A 19,394-nucleotide genomic window follows, 5' to 3' on the forward strand; every position below is an offset into this window, starting at 1 on the left:
TTATTTTGCGCAATAAAATAAATTTGATGTAGTCATCATGTTCATGTAGAGAGAGAGAGATGTTAAGCAACAAAATTGAAGTCCAAATGAATTCATACGTTTCGAAATTTTAGTACATGAGCAAACAAATCAAATATTCAAATAGTATGATAAAAAAAATTTGAAATGGGTTTACTGATACGAAATAAATATACACGAACACAAACATGGATATTAGCTCATTTTATTTATTGAGAGATGAGCTAGATCTTCTATTTGAAAATTAAAATTGAAAAGTGAGTAGCTATAGCTTATGTCAGAGAAAAAAGTAGAAAAAGTTATATAAGCCGACTTGAATTGATTCTACTATTTATAGTGAATGTCACGATAGCATTGGTCCTTTACTCATTGAGTTATTGCCTAACAAAATAAATGTTAAAATGAAAACTAACGAGATTGGAAGGCCATAAAAGAAAACGATAAAAGAAGAACGACCTAAGATCCATCGATACCGTCGGTTGGCCTCACGTTGCCGACGAGAATCTTTCCTTTCTCTCCCCTCTTCTTTTCTGCCCTCAGAACTCCTCAATGTCACAATCTGAGTCACCAGATCCAAAGGAATTAACCTGCAAAGGACCAACCTTGATTCCAGATCTAAACAAGGTGTCTTCGGACCATTTCAGATCTGGAGCAAGTTTACTTTCGTCTTATCCACCTCCACCTCCTCCTCCATCCTTGTTGATTGAGAATGGTAATGTATCCCCAGACTCTACACCTCCAATTTCTGAATCTTTACCTCTTCCTCCTCCTGCGATTAAAACTCCACCGGTAATAGAAGATATTGAGCTAGTTTGGACAGAAAGGTTTGACACTAGTCTTAGGAATCTCACAAAGGCTGCTAAACCATCTTACACAGAGGATGGTACTCCGAGAGTTCGTGCTCCTGCTGCAGTGATACTTAAAGCTTCCGATACTTGGAAAGACCACATAGTGGCCCATTTCCATGGCAATCCTCCACCTCCTGGAAAAATATTTGTTGATCTTAATCCTATCTGGGGTAAAAATGGTCGTATAAACATTCGTTGTCTAGCGAATGGACTTGTGCTCATTTATATTCCTTCTGAAGCTACTCGGAAATGGGTTCTAGAGGTGGGATGTTGGCAAGCGGGGAACTGCCTTTTCACTGTCACTGCCTGGTCTCCGACTACTTCACTCACTCCAGTTAAGCTCATATCACTCCCAATATGGGTTATTCTTAAAGACGTACCTCCTCAGCTATATTCTCTCCCAGGTCTAAGTACAATTGCTTCTGGAATAGGAGAACCTCTCCATACAGAGAAGTTTCAGTTGCCTCCTCTGACTGCGGACACTAGAATCAAAGTCGAGATACTTCTCAAAAAGGAGCTCCCTCATTCAGTATTGGTGGAGGATGATGATGGAAACGAGATCAGAATTTGGGTTGAATATCCTCGGCTTCCGCCAAAGTGTGATTACTGTAGTGAGTTTGGTCATCTCTACCACCGTTGTCCTTCTGCACCAGCTATTACCGTATCAATATCAGCTCCTCCTATACCTACAAGGAGCACTGATGAAAGAACTTCGGTTGATGCTTCTAAGGTTACTGCAATCGCACCTCTGGCTAATGTTGCAACTCCTGCTATCAACTTAGGAAATCCTTCGGTGCAAGAGTTCAGACCTAAACCAACCCATCGATAGATTGAATCTCCTCCTGCAGACTCTCCATCGGAATGGACGGTGGTCAAGCGTAGATCGAACTCACCTAAGAAAACTGATACTGCGAACAAGGACAAAGCTGCTATAATACAGGAAAATAACACTGTAGTTATTGGTGAAGCTTCTATTCTAAGTCTCAGGTGCTATTGGGATCGACAGATTTGTCAAAGAAGCAGAGCACAGGAAGTTCTGTCCAGAGAGTTGGATTGACACAAGAGAAACAAGTGCATCCCGAAGGTTCTAATAGGAGGACAAGGGCTATTGGATCCTCATTGTCAGCCAATCCTAACAAGTCTAAGAAAGGGACTCAGAAGAGTGTTAAGAACTCCATCAATGGACGCCCAGGGAAGGGTCGTCCCCATCATCATGCTTGAAAGCTTAGCTTTCAACACTTTTTGCCCATTGATGATGAAGATACAACTTTTTTGTTATAATAAGGGGGTTAAATACCTCTAATAGACAACAGGAGCTTAAGAGATGAATTCAGTCTCAAAGACCTCATATAGGAGGCATTTTGGAAACTCATGTGAATCAGGAGAGTGCTAACTCTATTTTGACTAATACCTTCCCAGGGTGGAGATGGGATTCTAACTACTCATCTCAAGCAAGTAATGGAAGAATCTGGGTAGTGTGGGATCCTTCCCTTAAAGTGTTCATCTACAAAAAAACTGATCAGGTAATTGCTTGTGGCGTTTTTGATACTTCAACGAATCAGTCTTTCTCAGTCACCTTTGTGTATGGCCGGAACTGTATGATAGCTCGACGTGATCTATGGTTAACGCTTGATGAGTTGCATCATTATAGCAGCCAACATGATTTACCTTGGCTCGTCCTCGGTGACTTCAACCAAATTCTACAGGCACAGGACCATTACTCTATGCTTTCCTATCCGCTTCCTCTACGTGGTATGGAGGAATTCCAGGAGTGTATAGACAATTGCGAGTTGATGGATATGCCTGGTCGAGGATCTTCTCACACTTGGTACAATGGACAAGAGCTGAATCCAATGACAAGGAAACTGGACAGAGCGATGATAAATGAAGCTTGGTTGGATACTTATCCTCAGTCAATTGCCCTTTTTGATGCTCCAGGTGGTTCTGACCATTCTCCTATTCTAGTCACAACCTCCACTGAAGTCGAGAGGAGGAAGGTACCTTTCAAGTTTTATAACTTCTTCTCTACTCATCTTGACTATGCTAGTATGCTTGAATCCGCATGGAACAGACCAGTTTTGAGAGGTACATCGATGTATGGACTTTGTCAGAAGCTTAAGGAAGTTAAGATCGGTTGTAAGGCACTAAATCGAAACAACTTCAGCAATATTCAGGCTAGAACAACAGAAGCACATGAAGCACTATTAAGGATTCAATCTCAGGTGCTTAGCAGTCCAACTCAACAATTATTTCGTGAGGAGAAGGAACTAAAGAAAAAATTGTTGTTCTTGTCTTCGGCTGAAGAGTCATTCCTTAAGCAAAAATCGAGAATACGATGGTACTCACAGGGTGATTCGAACACGATATTCTTTCACAAGTCAATCAAGGTTCATCAGGCAAGGAACAGAATTTGCTACCTTCTCACTGATGATGCTCAAAGGATTTCAGAGGCGGTTCAGCTAAAGGAATTGATAACAGAGTACTACCAGAATTTGCTTGGAGTCAAGAATGATGCGGTACAACCGTTGTCTGTTCAGGAAATCAAAGATCTCACTCCATTCAGGTGCAACAATGAATTGGCAACCAAACTCCAACTTATTCCAACTCCTGAGGAAGTAACAAGCACGTTATTTTCCCTTCCTCGTAATAAGGCGCCTGGACCAGACGGATTCACTGCGGATTTTTTTGTTAACTCATGGGGATTAGTTGGTCATGATGTCATTGCTGCAGTCACTGAATTGTTCACAACTGGGAAGCTACTAAAGCAGACAAATGCTACCATTCTGGCGCTCATACCGAAGACTCTAACTTCAGAAAGACTGAACGAGTTCAGACCCGTTTCTTGCTGTAACACGATATACAAGATTATCTCAAGGTTGCTGGCAAGAAGACTAAAGCTCTTCACAAATCAAGCGGTTCAACGTAACCAGGTTGCATTCATCAAAGGGAGGCTGCTATGTGAGAATGTTCTCCTGGCTGCTGAATTGGTTGCAGACTTCAATAAGGAAGGACCTACCACCAGAGGATGCTTACAAATTGATATATCCAAGGCGTTTGATAATGTGGACTGGAACTTCCTGATCAACATTCTCAAGGCTTATGAGTTGCCTCTAGTTTTCATCAAATGGTTGGTTACATGCTTTACGACTCCATCCTTTTCAGTGGCTTTTAATGGTGAACTCATAGGATACTTCCCGGGGCAAAAAGGGCTAAGGCAAGGTGACTCGATATCAGCTCCTCTATTCACTCTGGTCATGGACATTCTATCAAGGAAGCTCGACTTGGCTACTACACAAGATTTGATCAAGCCTCATCCGATATGTATTGATCCTCTCATCACCCACTTAAGTTTCACGGATGATCTTCTTGTGTTCTTTGATGGGTCGGAGGTATCCCTCACTGCAATTGTACAAGTTCTGGATCAGTTCAAGAAAGCTTTGGGTTTGGGAATCAATCTGGCAAAGTCTTGCCTCTTCCTGGATGGCAACAATAGAGAGGAAACTCGGAGAATGGCATTATCTCTCAACCTAGTCCATGGATCTCTACCAGTCAGGTATCTCGGTGTTCCACTGATCACTCAGAAGCTCACTCCTTCAGACTACAGAAGCTCACTCAAGGCTCGTATCTCGGGTTGGACGCATCGCCACCTCTCCTTTGCGGGACGACTTTAGCTTCTACAATCATTTATCAACTGTACCATCAATTTCTGGGCCTCCATTTTTATTCTTCCAAACAAATGTATTGAGGAACTTGAACAAATTTGTAGTGCCTTCCTCTGGAAAGGAGTTGCAAACTCTGCTCGTGGCGCAAAAGTCTCTTGGGAAGTTGTATACACACCAAAAACTGCAGGAGGTCTAGGGCTTAGAAGGCTCATGGATTGGAACCACATATTTGGCTTGAAGCTAATTTGGTTAATCTTCTCCCAAGCTGGTTCTCTCTGGGTTTCATGGGTTAGGAAGCACCTTATTCGAGGAAGAAGCTTTTGGACTGCAGATTTCAGATCCTCAGGAAGTTGGATTTGGAGGAGGCTTGTTAAATTACGTCATTTGGCAAGACCCTTCATTTCATGTGAAATAGTATCTGGCAATGAAGCCTTGTTATGGCATGATAACTGGACATGATTGGGGCATCTCATTGATGTCATTGGAGATTCTGGTCCGAGAGTTACTGGTATAGGTCTACTCTCAAAGGTCTCCCAAGCCGTTAGGAATGGGGGATGGTCTATTACCCGAGGAAGGAATCCCCAAGTCCAACTACTGCGCGAATGTTTGCAGAATCATCATCCCCCGTTAGCTCGAACTGGTGGTGATGAGTTTGCTTGGAACCTAACTCCTGATCAATCCCTAGGTACGTTCTCCTCTCTTAAAACTTGGAGGCACTTGCATCCGCCTGGTGATACGGTTAGTTGGCACTCTCAGATATGGTTCAAGGAGAGAATTCCAAAGATGGCGTTTATGGCCTGGCTTACGGTTTTAAATAGGCTAACCACAAGAGACAGGCTACGGAGATGGAATCTTCAAGTCCCTTCCAACTGTCTACTTTGTCATTCAGGGGAGGAGTCTCGAGACCATCTCTTTTTCCAGTGTTCGTATTCAAAGGTTCTGTGGCTCGATTTTTTTGCTCCGTTCATACCATCTCAATCATCTACCTTCATGGGAACTCTGAGTTGGATCAAGAATCCTACCTCGAATAGGAAGTTCAATGTCATTTGCAAGATCGTCTACCAAGCTCTTATTTATTTCATCTGGACAGAACGCAACAGCAGACTACACTCACCCTCTTTCAAGTCCACGGATCAAATCAAGAAGGAGATACAACTATTGTTGAGGAGAAGAATCATCGGACTTGATAGCTCAAGCATTTTTACCCCAGCAAGTACTCTACAGGACATTTATCTCTATCTATGGTTCCAACATTTCCAGAATTACTAATATATTTAAGCTAGCAATCTCCTTATCTATATGGCTATTTATGTGAAGCTCTAGTGTAGAAACATTTAATCATATATAAAATAGTATCTCTTCTAAAAAACAAAATAAATATTTTTTCTCTGAAAAATGAAATAAAATATATGAAATAAAGATTGTAATGGGTAAAATCGTAAAACATAAATGTAAAAAATTCCAAAAAAACATATCGTAGATTCTTCTTCTTTATTCTATTGGATCAAGCCTGCCGAATCCTAAGCAACAACAACCATAGCATTACCTCTAATACATTATCAAATTCATCAACTAAAAAAACAATTTTATTTACCTCATAATAATAATATATAGTCATGCAAACAAACATGTCAGATAATTTAAACAAATTATGAAAAAAGATCGCGTATACTGTAATTTACTTTTCCTCTACAGGAAAATAGCATAAGAATATTATACAGAATAAATAAATTAAATAAAGGTTTTGAGAATCGCACAAAAAAAAAAATCAATAAATAGTGAGAATAAAAAATGTACAACATAAATACGTAGTATAACTCTGCTTCGTTAACCTCGCTCCTCGCGCTCTCTCTCTCTCTCTTTCTCTGCACCCAAAAAAAAAAAAACATTTTCTTGAGAAAGAAGCCACAACAGTCACAATCTTACTTAACTTACTACTACTATGGATGTTGTTGAGAGTTTTGGTCATGGCGATCCTGAAACGCCGCGTTTCAGTGACGACTTTGGTTCTGGCTCTGCTTGCTCCACCCCGTTCGTTAGTGCTCCCTCTAGTCCCGGTCGTGGTCCTCCTCCAGGATACTTCTTCAGCGCTCCGTCGAGTCCGATGCATTTCTTCCTTTGCTCTGCTTCTTCTTCTTCTTCATCCGAGAATCCTAAAAAGCTCAACTCCTCTTCTTGCGGCGACTTTGAGTTTGACTTCTCCTCGAGGTTGTCTTCGAGCAGTGGTCCTTCCATGACCTCTGCTGAAGAGCTCTTCTCTAACGGCCAGATCAAGCCCATGAAGCTCTCCTCTCATCTTCAGAGACCTCAGATCCTATCGCCGCTTCTTGATCTGGAGAACGAGGAAGACGACGAAGACGACGACGAAGATGCCAAGACACCAGACGGTGAGATGAAGCGTGGCAGAGATCTCAAACTCAGAAGCAGATCTGTTCATCGGAAAGCCAGATCTCTCTCCCCGCTACGAAACGCAGCGTATCACCAATGGAGCCAAGAGGATGAAGAAGAAGAAGAAGGAGTCGCCGGAGAGAGAGAGGTAAAGGAGTGTATTATAAGGAAGCTCCAAGAAGACGAGAACGTGCCTTCAGCTGAAACGACACCGTCTTGTTCAGCTTCATCTTCACGATCATCCTCTTACGGTAGAAACTCCAAGAAATGGATCTTTCTCAAGGATCTGCTTCATCGTAGCAAAAGCGAAGGAAGAGGCAACGCTAAAGAGAAGTTCTGGTCCAACATTTCATTCTCTCCTTCCAATTTCAAAGACAAGAAACTCAAATCTCCTCAGCCTGCTGCTGAAGAGAAACCGATTCAAGAAACTGTAGTTGACGAATCCAAGAAGCAGAAACAGAAACAACCGCCGGCGAAGAAAACTCCAACCGTCGGAAAACCAACCAACGGGATAGCTAAACGGCGAGGATCACAGCCGTCTGCTCACGAGCTACATTACACAACGAACAGAGCTCAAGCAGAGGAGATGAAGAAGAGGACATATTTGCCTTACAGGCATGGGCTCTTTGGCTGTTTAGGGTTTAGTTCCAAAGGTTACAGCGCGTTGAACGGTTTAGCCCGTAGCTTAAACCCAGTTTCATCCGGTTAAGTCATCATATCATTAGATTAAGCAAAAAAATGTTTCTTATGTATAGATTATGAATCCTCTCTTATATAGTATATGTCATTGTATTTTTCAGTTCTTAGATTTAATTACTATGATTCTCTTTTTAGTTCTTGGGAATGTATTCAGAATCTAAAAAAAATATTACAGTGATGTGTTGTAGTAAAAACAGTTTTGTGAGTTTTTTCTAGTTATCTTTTGGACAAGGTAGTTAAGGTAATGAAAACAATAATGGTGGGGTGGGGTTTTAGTTTGTTGAGACTTGAGAGAGAGAGTGCAATAATTTTTTGTAAGTACTCTGTGAGATCTGCAAAAGATAGAGATTAAAATAATTAAAATGAGAAAATTTGGAGGGAGAGGGGCCATGAGTGAGTTGTTGTGTTTTGGAGTAATGTGACTATGTGAGTGAAGGAGTTAAGAAGAGAGAGCATCTTCATCATCTACAATTCTACATGACCCATTTGTGGTTTGTCTTATTAACATTTGGTGATTGAAACTGCATCTTTCAAGTCTTATCTAATTGGCCTTTTGCTAAAATATTACTATATGCTTTATTATATTGTTAATATCACTCACTATCATCCCTACCATGAGTTTTATATGGTTTTTTCTTCCTTGTGTCCTTAGTTAAAATATCTACACTCTTGATTCAACAATAAGATATTTCATATTAGATTAGGTTGTGTTGAAATGTGAAGCAAATCTCCTTCATAACTATACTAAGATGAATTTGATTCAACAATAAGATATTTCATAATTACAATTAACAACGAATACGAACGGTGTCGTTTTTTGCTGCCACTGCTGCGGCAAAAGTTGTCGTTGAAAATAAAAACCGAATAATATATAATTTGACGTGCACGTATAGCTACTTAGCGATCCACCGCACAACATAAAGATTAGCTGTCTTATCTATCTGAAATATATTCAACCCACATGAACTTGTCTCAGTTTGGGCCCAAAGTTTATATATAAGCTCTCTGATTTTATACATTTTGCGGAATAAGAAAACGAAAGAAAAGGCCACGTGAGTTGTCGTAAGAGAAGAGTAGTAAAGAACAGAACAGAGGAGGTCCATACTTTGACATGACCCACTCCTCTGAAAAGTGAAAATCTCTCTTCATTTTTTTTGGTTTTTTGGCTTTTCTTCTCCATAAAAATCAATAAGCGTAATAATTTGCGACAGATTACATTAAAGACAGTCATGTCATGGGACCTTAATATGCTTTATAAGCAGACTAGCTTACTTGTTTTTATTTGTATCTTAACTCAGTTGATCAGAGATCATATCACAATATAATAATAACTCATGCAAAATTTTTAAAAAATATTTTATGATGAAAAAACACTATTAAAATCATTCATAGGATGGCCAGTCATAAAAAAAACATGGCCGTAATTTTTTATTTTATTATTAGACACTTTTTCCAGATAGTTTTGAAAGATATTTTTTTATTTTGTTTATTTTACTTTAGAATAATTTTATTTACAATCTATGATGTTTAACTAAAGCAATGTTTACCTATAGTAAAACTTTATAACCAACTTTATAACCACATCTTAATGATTCACGTCTAAAGTCGTACGAGTTTCAGAAATTAAACAAAAAAAAGAATATATTTAAATTAATATATTAGTGGAAAATAGTTTTATGGACAAAAACTATAAGTAACAACAAGTGGTGGAGGGTGTCACTTCAATCAATCGTCTACGTAAAGTCGTAACTACTGTACACTTCATTGCTTAGCTGTGCTGATCTGATCTGTCTCACACTGTTCCTGCGTGGGAACTTTCTATTTCCGATATCAAATGACACAAATGTAAGCTGTAATTTCTAATTTTCTTCAGTAAAATATTACTTATTTATATAGTTTACAAGTCAAAATTGGACTTTTTGAGAAAGTTTCAAATATATAGAAGCGGGTAAACCCTAGTTTTGGTATTTTTGTGTTCACGCTTCAACACGATCAGAAACTCCACCCTTCCGCTGGAGTTGTTTAAACTTACAATTAACATCGCCAACAAGAACAAAAACTTGTTTCTTTGTCAATTCTCAAATGGAAAGCTAAACGTACAGTACAGTCAAGGTTAATAATGGGCTAACCAATAAATAATAAGCTGTTTATAATGGGCCTATCATAATTAGGCCTAGACAGTCCCTTTCAGATAGGCTATCACTTGTAATAATACTTTTACTTGTTTTTTAATCTTTTCTTGATGACATAAATAGATAGCAAAACATATGAAGCCATAGAGTGGACTATGGAGATTACAAGATTGGAACCAGTGTAACTTTGGAGCACCGGAGTCCCACCACCATGACTGCATCAACACTTTGAAACATGGGGGAAGACAGTCCTTTTCACTACCGCAACACCCGCCTTAATTAACGGACTTAAAAATTTAACGCCCCCTGTAATTCATAATAGTTTCGTTACACTCCCTTACTTTTAAATTTTATCAAACCCCAATTCAATTGATTATCAAAGGAACTGCAAGACCTTAACAGATACCCAAGATCGTCATTAGGCTTCTTGGGAACATCCTAAACTAAAACCTTTAGCCCCTATCTCGAGCCATTGGATGGTTCTCCAGATGCATAACCGAATGGAGTAGAACTTCCAAGTCTTTTCCAAGGATGCGCTGCATAAGCAGATGCTTATCCAATTTTTTGCAACAGCGGGTGATTCTCAGACCCATTTCATCTTTAGAAGCTTCTTCGGCTTCTGGTAAAATCTCAGCCGTCCACTGAGAGTTATCTACCGTTGTATCTTTTAGCCTGGAAACAAAATTAGGAACAGCTTTAGGGAATTTTGTTTCAAAGAACCGAAAAAAAAAGACTTTTTATTTTCTTCAGTTTCACTTACTCTTCCAGTATAGAATCTGCCACGTTCCGTTTTTTCACTCGATATAAGACGTCAACAGTGTCCTCATTAACCCTAGCAAGACCCTCGAGAGGGCCAACCGACAAGCACATCGAGTGTATCAAAGAGTCAGCTGTTTTCGAGTTTAAATTCCCAATCCTTATAAAGACAACTGACGAGGGATGATTTGAGGTAGCAGAACCCTTGGAGCTGGATTCATTTCTCGGCTCTGAACTGGGACTGATTATGCTTTGAGACTTGGAATTGAGATCTTGAACAGGAGACGATGGCATGGTTGGCTTGGAAAATGAAACATTTGAATCCGTAACATCTCTTGCTGGTGAAGAAGTATGTGTTTCCGTCTTCCTCTTGCCATTGGTTTTCTGGTAAGAAAAATGGATTAAGCACACAATTACGAGCTTTCAATCTTCTTATATCAAAAATCTTGTCCAGAGAAAAGTTTTAACATAAATATGATAAATGTATATACCCAAGAAACTTCTGGCTTCTCAGTCAACAGCATTGGTTTGGAAACTGAATCAGAAGCTTGATCATGTTTCTTCTTCTTCTTCTTCTTCTTCGTCTTCTTGCTTTTAGTTTTCTGGAATAAAAAATAAATCAGCTCAATAAAGAAATTTTTGATATCTTTTTGGATAATAAACCATTGCAGCGAAAAGAACCTCATCCTAAGGATAGAGTGAATGAAAACTTCACTTCAGTAATATAGAAGAAAGAAGGAAATCTCAATGAAGAAGATTATATAAAGCTTACCTGAACAAGCTCTGGTTTCTTAACCTGTAGTGGCTCTGGCTTCTGAGTTAACATCTTCACAATCACATTCCGATCCAAGTCTTTTTCTACAGGACCCAACTCTGAGAATAAATCATCCTCAAGATGACTAAATAACGCAGGTGCAAGTGTTCTCACTCCTGAAAGTACTTTCACACAGATAATAAGAATCACCATTTTCAAGATCACAAAATTTATCATCTATTCTCTCAATCATCCAAGTTCTCTGGTTAACAAAAGCGTACCTACATCAGATTCTGAGGTATCAGAACACTGAGGAGAGCTATGAAATGAGCGGTTGAACAGTTTGATTCTTAGTCCATTACCAGTGCTACTCATAATCTGCTTTCCATCTCTGAATCTACCCAACAAGAAAAAAGTCCAATTGTTACTAAAAACCCTAACGAACGAAACAATGTCAAACAACCCAAAAGAGTAACAATTTACGGATTCAAACCTCACCTCTCTTGTAGAATACGTTTCGAAACCTCTGCAATTTCACCTGAGAAACACCGAATTAGACATTTCGTCAAGTTTAACATTCTCAGTGGATTCAATTATCTGAAAAAAAATCTCTAGGAAATGCAATAATTATTCAATTCAGGAAGAAGAGTAACGAGTAACGTACAATTTCTGGTCACCGAGGAGCTATTATAATACCTTCCATGGAACAAAGGATTAAGAGAAGCTCGTACTCTCGCCGCAAACATCGTCGCCGCTTCACCGGAAGCTATACACAACGGCGGATTTATATCTGGCCCTTGTTAATTGGGCCTGTAATAAAAGAAATATAAAAGACAATGCCCATTTCAGTTTTTCTTTGTGTAAAAAGTTAGTTCGACTAATTTTAATATTCATTGATTTTTCTATTTATTCAACCTAACTAAATTATAACCCGCGATACACCACAAGATTATGTATTTTTATATATTTTATATAACTTACTAAAAATACATTATGTTGGATTGAATATATGTTTTAAACTTTTTTACAATAATATTGAGATATTTGTAATTTTATTTTCTTGATCTATATAAAAATTATTATTTTCTTTTGAAATTTAATTAATAAAAATTCTTTTATTTTGGATTTTAATCAATCAAAGTTAGTTGTTGTGAAAATAAACATCTGTTAATATGTATAATACTTAGTGTAAAATTATTTAAATTTTATTCACTAATTTGAAATTAGTTAGTTTTGTCTATGAGTATGATGGAGCGGGTTAGTGTTGGTTTTTAACTTCTTTCATATAAAATTAAGTTTTAAATATTTTGTTTGTGTTTTTTGACCAACCCACAAAAATTTATAAGTGTACTAATATTAACCTAATTTCCATCATATACTTATGATTATTTTTAGTCTAAGTTTGGACCCATGGATAAAAAAATAGTTATTAAAAAATATAGTTAGTTTTGTATCTGAGTATGATGGAGCGGGTTAGTGTTGGTTTATAACTCTTTTCATATAAAATTAAGTTTTAAAATATTTTGTTTGTGTTTCTAAATCAACCCGCAAAATATATATAAGTGTACTAATATTAACATAATTCCCATCACATTCTTATGATTATTTTTAGTTTAGGTTTGGACCCGTGGATAAATAAAATTTTCCATAAATTATTGTTGCTTTTTTAGTATTGTTATTGATATTTACACAGATTATATTATATCTATATATATATATTTGTATTTGACATCATAACTCTATAAATGACACATGTTTTTTAGTCAAAAAACATATATCATTTTGTGGAGGTTAAAACAAAAAATATATATATATATATAGTATAATAAAATCATACATTATTAGTTTATTTTTATATTTTTTCTACCCATTTTGGCATCAATTGCTCTATCCATTTTAACATAGAAAATATTTTACAATTCATGTATAATGGAAAACATGTATAATGCCAAACCAATTAAAGAAAATCGAAATTGAATAAGGTAAGATACTATAGTTTTTTTTTTCATTAAAACATTTTAAAACTTGTAATTAAAAAGAAAAATAGAAATTGATGTTGTTCAGATATTTTAGGTAAATATATATTTCCATACTCGATTTTCCTAATTTAATTTTTTTTTAAAATTTTTGTATTAAATGTTTTAGTTACAATGACATATGATGTAAATATTGCCTAATTTTAAGTCTTCTTCTCAAAAATACTGTGAAAATAATAATATAGATTACTAATCAGAACATTAAAATTAATCAGATGACATAAATGATAGCAACAAAAAAAAGGAAAACCCAGTCATGGCTAAGTGGGCTAGGTTTTTTTAACCTAAGAGCAACAATATCGGTAGTATCTTAGGGAGGGGATGTTAAGCACTGTTTTAATTTTTTTATGAATTAATTGTGTTTGATTTTGAATATAAGAACCTATGATCTCTTAGTTAAAATTTTTCCATTTATTGGTAAGTTCTAATTTTGGGTCTCTTATTTTTGAAAATAATGTTTTTTTAAATTTAAAAATTTTAAATAGAATAGAAGTGGTATAAATGTGTAAACATTTAAGATTTTATAAAATTAGAAAATATTGCATTTTAATTAATTTTCAAACATACAAAACATAATAAAAACATTAATACATATTACAATAGAAGTGCAATTCATAAATGGAGAGAATGACTAATATTACAATGGTTGAGTTTTGTTTTATAACTATGAAGGGGAAGTCTTTTAATTTATAAGGTTTATGTTTTATGTACTTTTACAATTAGTTGGTTTAAATTGTGAAATTAAGTTGTACAACAACCACACATTAAACATCTCACAACCAACTAACACAAAACTTCAATGTACAACATCAATGACTAACTAGACTAATAGCTACACTAACAATTATTAAACACAAAAGCTTTAACCTCAAAAGCAAAAGAGAGAGACATATATAATAATTTGGCAAATTACTATGAATACCAAACAAACACAAGGAGTGGATACAAGAACTATACTTTGTTTTCTGTACAATCATGTTTAAACAACACAACCTAAATCGAACAAGAACTACACTTTGTTTTTTTACAATCATGTCTAAACAACACAAAACATTACTTATAAATTGGTACACAAACACAAACAACAACAAGTACTACACACAAACACAAACAATGACTAACTAGATACCTACACTAACAAGTACTAAACACATTTATCACAACCAACAAACAAAAGCTTTAATATCAATGAGTAACTCAAGTCATACTTTAACTCACATCAAAAAAATAAAGAAAGAAGAGACTGATAATTACCTTCTTTTATGGCCGAATAGGTAGCACACTCTATACTTCTCAATCCATCAATCCACTTTTGCCCGTTTAGCCTAAAAACAAAAGAGAGACATATATCACAATTACACAAATTACAATGAATATCACAAGGAGTGGATACTAATACAACCTAAATCGAACAAGAACAATATACTTTGTTTTTTTACAATCATGTGTAAACCACACACAATATCACTTATCAATCGGTACACAAACACAAATAACAAAAAATATTAAACACAAACACAAACAATGACTGAACACACCTAATCGGAACACAAACATACCCAATCGGAACACATGCACACCAAGTTACCCTAATCCGTTTAAAGCTTCAATTATCAATCGGAACACAAACACACCAAGAACTCAATTTCTCGAACAAACATCAAAAACCCTAATTTGCGATCCAAAATCAAATAAACCTAACAGTTTACCTAATCATATTATTGTACTGAGAAACTTACCCTCTCAATCGAATTGATCCACTCTCTTCCGATTGAATCGCCTTCTCCTTCAATTCGCCTCTGCTACCATCTCCATGACGATTCAAATCGCTTGCCCTACAGTCGCCTCCGATAAGATCTCCGCCGATTCAAATCGTCTCCGACCCAACACTCCATTGATTCTTTCTTTAACCTCCGATTCATGGAGAAATTCCTTTGTCGGATCGAGAATTTGATCGCGACACAAAGAGAGAATGAGAGAAAGAGAGAAAGAGAGAAAGAAAAAAATTTCTGCGTCAAATATTTTTTTCCCCTTTTCTATTTTACTCTCGCCCAACCAAATAAAGACACGTACCGCCTCTTATATCCAAAATGAGTCTATTATATTAAAGGATCTCTTCTGTTTTTTCTTTCTTTCTGATTTATTTTTTCTCTACAAAACACTTAAAACCCCTCTAACAACCCTCTAAAATACTACCGATAAAGAAGCTCTAAGTAAAGTAATACTAACACCCAAGTAACTTTCTTAGGACTGTTTTTTTTTCTAATCTAAGTAAGGTAATACTAACACGGTAACACCCAAGTAACTTTCGTGGGAAGACGGAAGATGTCACACCAATTTGTTTGTAGTTCGTAGCTTTATACGATTTACATAATTTTGTATTTTAATTAGTACTACTCCTTCGAACTTTTATTAGTTATCGTCTAAAGTGGTTTCACATAGAGTAAGAAAACTATTAATTTTATTGTTTTATTTCTTTTAAATATAATTTCTAATTTTTTTATTAGTTAAAACATTAAAACAGTTGGATAAAATTGAAATATTTACAGAATATTTGCATTAATAATCTAAAATGACAAGTATTATGACACAAAATTTTAACTGACAATTAATAAAAATGGAGGGATTATTTATTTAGTAGTACGATGTCGGCACATGAAATGCGTCTGAGTTTGCAGTAAATTCGTAGGAACGGTCCATCCCATGAACTTTATAGAGATATTTTTCTATAGGCTATATAAATAAGTATTTTCTTTAAAACGTATCATACGGCTACCGGTATAAAAAGGGAAATAAATAGTAGAGACAATAGTGCATGGCATCACGTGAGGCATTATTGTAGTGACTATGTGACCAAATCTAATTACTTCTAAACGTAAGATAGTGACCCTCTTTTGTCTTCTTTTTTGGTACGTAAATACGTCTACTCTAGTTAATGAAGAAGATAACGGACCAGATCCAGCCACGTGGGGACTTTTTTAATCCGACCAATGAAAAAATGCATATGGTATCCAAGACAAAAGCCAAGCAGCCATCTTGTTTTCTTGTTCAAAATCCAACGGTTCTCCAATGTCGTTGGAGTCCTTTTGTCTGCTCTCAGATGCTTTTTCATCCCCCTGGAACAGCCACGACAAAACCGAATCAAGATCCTCTTTCTCGTCCCAAAGGGTTTCACCTTCTCTCCATACAAGGTCCCAGTCAATGAAGTCATCAGCCATCGACTCGATATTTTCATGCTCAGCGGAGGCGGAGCTCGTTCCGTATGGCTCAGAGTTTTCTACGTTGTTCGACTCAAATGAGGACACGTGGACAGCATCAGGCTCGTTTAGTGGAAAACAAGCATCGAATATGTCGTCATTGCTACACAAACCTCCATCGTCGCCATTAATGCTCGTGTTACAATAACCATCGTGTCCATAGCCACATGGTACTAAACCAGGTTCCTTGGCTCCACTGATGCTACTACTTGACAAAACCATTAATGCGTCTTCTTTGTTTCCCTCTCCATTGATCTCTATTGTTGTAGTTGGCAAAACCATTCCGTTTTTGTTTGTCTTTGTTAAGGATTTAGGGGTTTTAGAGGTCGGGATGAATTTGGGCTTCATGGCTGATCTGCTAGTTCCTCCGGGTTTACGCTTCGGAGGCAGAGGAGCATTCTCGACGACATCAGTGACAGTTGGTTTCCTGAAGTTACCGTGGAGTTTACGGCTGAGATGTGAATTCCAATAGTTTTTGATTTCGTTGTCTGTCCTTCCCGGTAGATTGCTTGCAATTATTGACCACCTGCATTTTAGCGTTAAAATTATCATATACAGTTTAGTATAAATGTTTTTATTAAAGTTTAGAACTTTAGTCATTTATTTCAAAGTACGATATAGACATAGATAAAAGTTACCTGCTTCCCAAAGTGGAATGCAACTTAACAATGAGGTCATCTTCTTGGGGAGTTATGTTTCCTCTCTTGAGGTCTGATCTCAAATAGTTAATCCATCTCAATCTACAGCTCTTTCCACATCTCTTTAGCCCTGTTTTAAAAATTTACTCAAATTCAAAAAAAATACCACGTCAGATTTTAAGGCAAAAGAAATTATAGTCAACGATTCTTCATTTTTTATCTTCTCCATGTATACAGCTGTTTTGTTTTTTTTTTTCTGTGAAGTTAGAGTGCATATATGTAAATAAACAATAATGTCTGAGAACAAGAAGGCAAGTTTGGTATATGACGACCACACAGTTGCATAACATTCTTAGAATATTACGATCCCAATATTGTTGATAGGAAAATAGTTTTTTTTTTTTTTTTAATTTTTTTATTGATAGTTCGATCGTCAGTTTTATCAACAACTAGCAAAACAGAACAGATCATTCTACATTAGCTGCAGAAAATAAAACGTTGATACATCTAAATACTTGTGTTATAATAAAGAAATTTCCTGTTCACACCTCCTACAGTCAACACCCGATACGTAAATTATTGAGATTTTAGTTCATTGAAAATTTGAAATTGATTATGAGTAAAAACCTCAAATTTTATAAATGTCAAATATACCACTTTTTTTTTATATCATCGAACCAAAATTTTTTACATTTTCTTATTTGTTAAAATCAAATTAATATGCCTTGACGAACTATTCATCAAGTATCTGCGATTACGACAACATTATATTCATTGTAGAGATTGATTAATTTCTCTATGCAAATATAAAAGGGTTAAGGGAAGATTCTCCTATATACTACTAAGTTTAAAAGAAAAAAAAAAGATACCACTTTTTTTTATATCATCGAACCAAATTTTTTTACATTTTCTTATTTGTTAAAAATCAAATTAATATGCCTTGACGAACTATTCATCAAGTATCTACGATTACGACAACTTTATATTCATTGTAGAGATTGATTAATTTCTCTATGCAAATATAAAAGGGTTAAGGGAAGATTCTCCTATATACTACTAAGTTTTAACAAAAAAAAAAAAAAAGAGGAATTCTCTTATAAGGGCATGTTTATAGGGAGATTAGTTTAGGGTGTTCTTAGAGTATAAATATTGTGAAAATAATGTAAAATCAGTAGTTAAGAACTTTTGTTAAAAAGTTAGTTATTGGGAGAACATGTTTAAGATCTTAATATTTAATAATATAATATTCTTATAGAAATTTAAGAATGTTTAATAAATACATAGATTAATGTTTAATAAAAAATTTAAGAATGTTTAATACTATTTAATAATATAATGTTTATTAATATTCTTAAACATATTACAATTATAAAAATTTATAAAATAACATTTTAATTGCAAACTTATAAAACTTTTACTAAAATTCAAAATACAATGCCATATTTTTATGAAACAAAAAAAAACATTGTAAATAAAATTTTAAAAAAAAACAAACAAACATATTACTTAATTAATTAAACAAGACAAACATTTTATTTAATTAATACATAGATTAATGTCCAAATTTATTCCATATATTTTCAACCAATCCGAAAGAGATACGTCACACAAGATCAGGCCCAAGAACAGTTCTAGAATAAGATCAGTGAGCCTGATCTTAAGTCCACTATTCAATTATTTTCATTTTTAAAATGCCTAAGAACACCCCATGTGTTCTCCCTATAAACATGGCCTAATGCATGCCTGCCTGCGATAGAGAGAGAGGGAGAGTATTGTATAGAAATAATTTACCGGCATTTTTGGGAAGAGAACGCCATGAGCCTTCGCCGTTAGACTGAATGTAGTCGGAGAGAATCTGGTCTTCCTCCGCCGTCCACCGCCCTTTTTTCATTCCTACCTTCTCACAGCACGGCGCTCTTCCCATTCTCTCCCGCGCGCGATTGTTAAGTTTCACTCACTTCACTTAACCCTTAAGAGTCAAGAGGTATTAAAGAGGAGTAAAGTGGCGACTGACGACAGCACAAAAAGTGACTGATTTGGTATTTAATACTTATATGAATAGGGGAGAGATGGGGGCTAAGGAGATGGCCGACACGTATCAAGTATTCAAGTGATAGGACGAGCCACGTTGGTCTATGTTGAAACAGAAGTCGTGGCTCATCCACTGTCGAGAGATACTAACCAGTTCAACCTGGCTCGTCCTTGT

General features: G+C 36.0%; 3 protein-coding genes across 9 annotated transcripts; 1 reads left to right on the forward strand and 2 right to left on the reverse strand.

The window, feature by feature from the left end:
- Positions 6,325-7,830, forward strand: LOC104749061. Its single transcript, XM_010470633.2, has one exon. It carries the CDS (start codon positions 6,471-6,473, stop codon positions 7,623-7,625), a length of 1,155 nt encoding a protein of 384 aa, XP_010468935.1. The 5' UTR covers positions 6,325-6,470; the 3' UTR covers positions 7,626-7,830.
- LOC104749062 lies at positions 9,736-12,064 on the reverse strand. Of its 7 annotated transcripts, XR_761313.2 has the most exons (8): positions 11,922-12,064; positions 11,756-11,795; positions 11,539-11,654; positions 11,276-11,442; positions 10,995-11,105; positions 10,508-10,887; positions 10,142-10,419; positions 9,736-10,053 (listed from the first exon to the last, which is right to left on the reverse strand). XR_761313.2 is itself a non-coding variant. In XM_010470638.2 (7 exons), exons 1-7 carry the CDS (start codon positions 12,001-12,003, stop codon positions 10,200-10,202), a joined length of 1,101 nt encoding a protein of 366 aa, XP_010468940.1. In that variant the 5' UTR covers positions 12,004-12,064; the 3' UTR covers positions 9,736-10,199. The 7 variants fall into 7 exon arrangements, 6 of the variants coding, with proteins under 6 accessions (XP_010468940.1, XP_010468938.1, XP_010468939.1 ...); XM_010470638.2 differs by having other exon boundaries at positions 9,736-10,419; positions 11,276-11,433; positions 11,539-11,648; XM_010470636.2 differs by having other exon boundaries at positions 9,736-10,419; positions 11,539-11,648.
- LOC104753178 (transcription factor MYB12-like) lies at positions 16,217-19,148 on the reverse strand. The gene is made up of 3 exons (XM_010475468.2): positions 18,980-19,148; positions 17,189-17,318; positions 16,217-17,076 (listed from the first exon to the last, which is right to left on the reverse strand). The coding sequence occupies exons 1-3, from the start codon at positions 19,110-19,112 to the stop codon at positions 16,272-16,274; spliced, it is 1,068 nt and encodes a 355-aa protein (XP_010473770.1). The 5' UTR covers positions 19,113-19,148; the 3' UTR covers positions 16,217-16,271.

Source organism: Camelina sativa, chromosome 16 (assembly GCF_000633955.1).
Source record: "Camelina sativa cultivar DH55 chromosome 16, Cs, whole genome shotgun sequence".
NCBI classification, from domain to species: Eukaryota; Viridiplantae; Streptophyta; class Magnoliopsida; order Brassicales; family Brassicaceae; genus Camelina; species Camelina sativa.

Excerpts from the sequence above, each read along its gene's own strand:
- LOC104749061 (XM_010470633.2), top strand. The coding sequence starts at position 6,471 with ATGGATGTTGTTGAGAGTTTTGGTCATGGCGATCCTGAAACGCCGCGT.
- LOC104753178 (XM_010475468.2), bottom strand. The coding sequence starts at position 19,112 with ATGGGAAGAGCGCCGTGCTGTGAGAAGGTAGGAATGAAAAAAGGGCGG. Across the intron at positions 17,319-18,979 it reads TTCTCTTCCCAAAAATGCCG|GGCTAAAGAGATGTGGAAAG; the intron begins GTAAATTATTTC and ends TTTTTAAAACAG. Across the intron at positions 17,077-17,188 it reads CATTCCACTTTGGGAAGCAG|GTGGTCAATAATTGCAAGCA; the intron begins GTAACTTTTATC and ends GCTAAAATGCAG.
- LOC104749062 (XM_010470635.2), bottom strand. The coding sequence starts at position 12,003 with ATGTTTGCGGCGAGAGTACGAGCTTCTCTTAATCCTTTGTTCCATGGA. Across the intron at positions 11,655-11,755 it reads AAACGTATTCTACAAGAGAG|ATTCAGAGATGGAAAGCAGA; the intron begins GTGAGGTTTGAA and ends CTTGTTGGGTAG. Across the intron at positions 10,420-10,507 it reads GCAGATTCTATACTGGAAGA|GCTAAAAGATACAACGGTAG; the intron begins GTAAGTGAAACT and ends TTTTGTTTCCAG.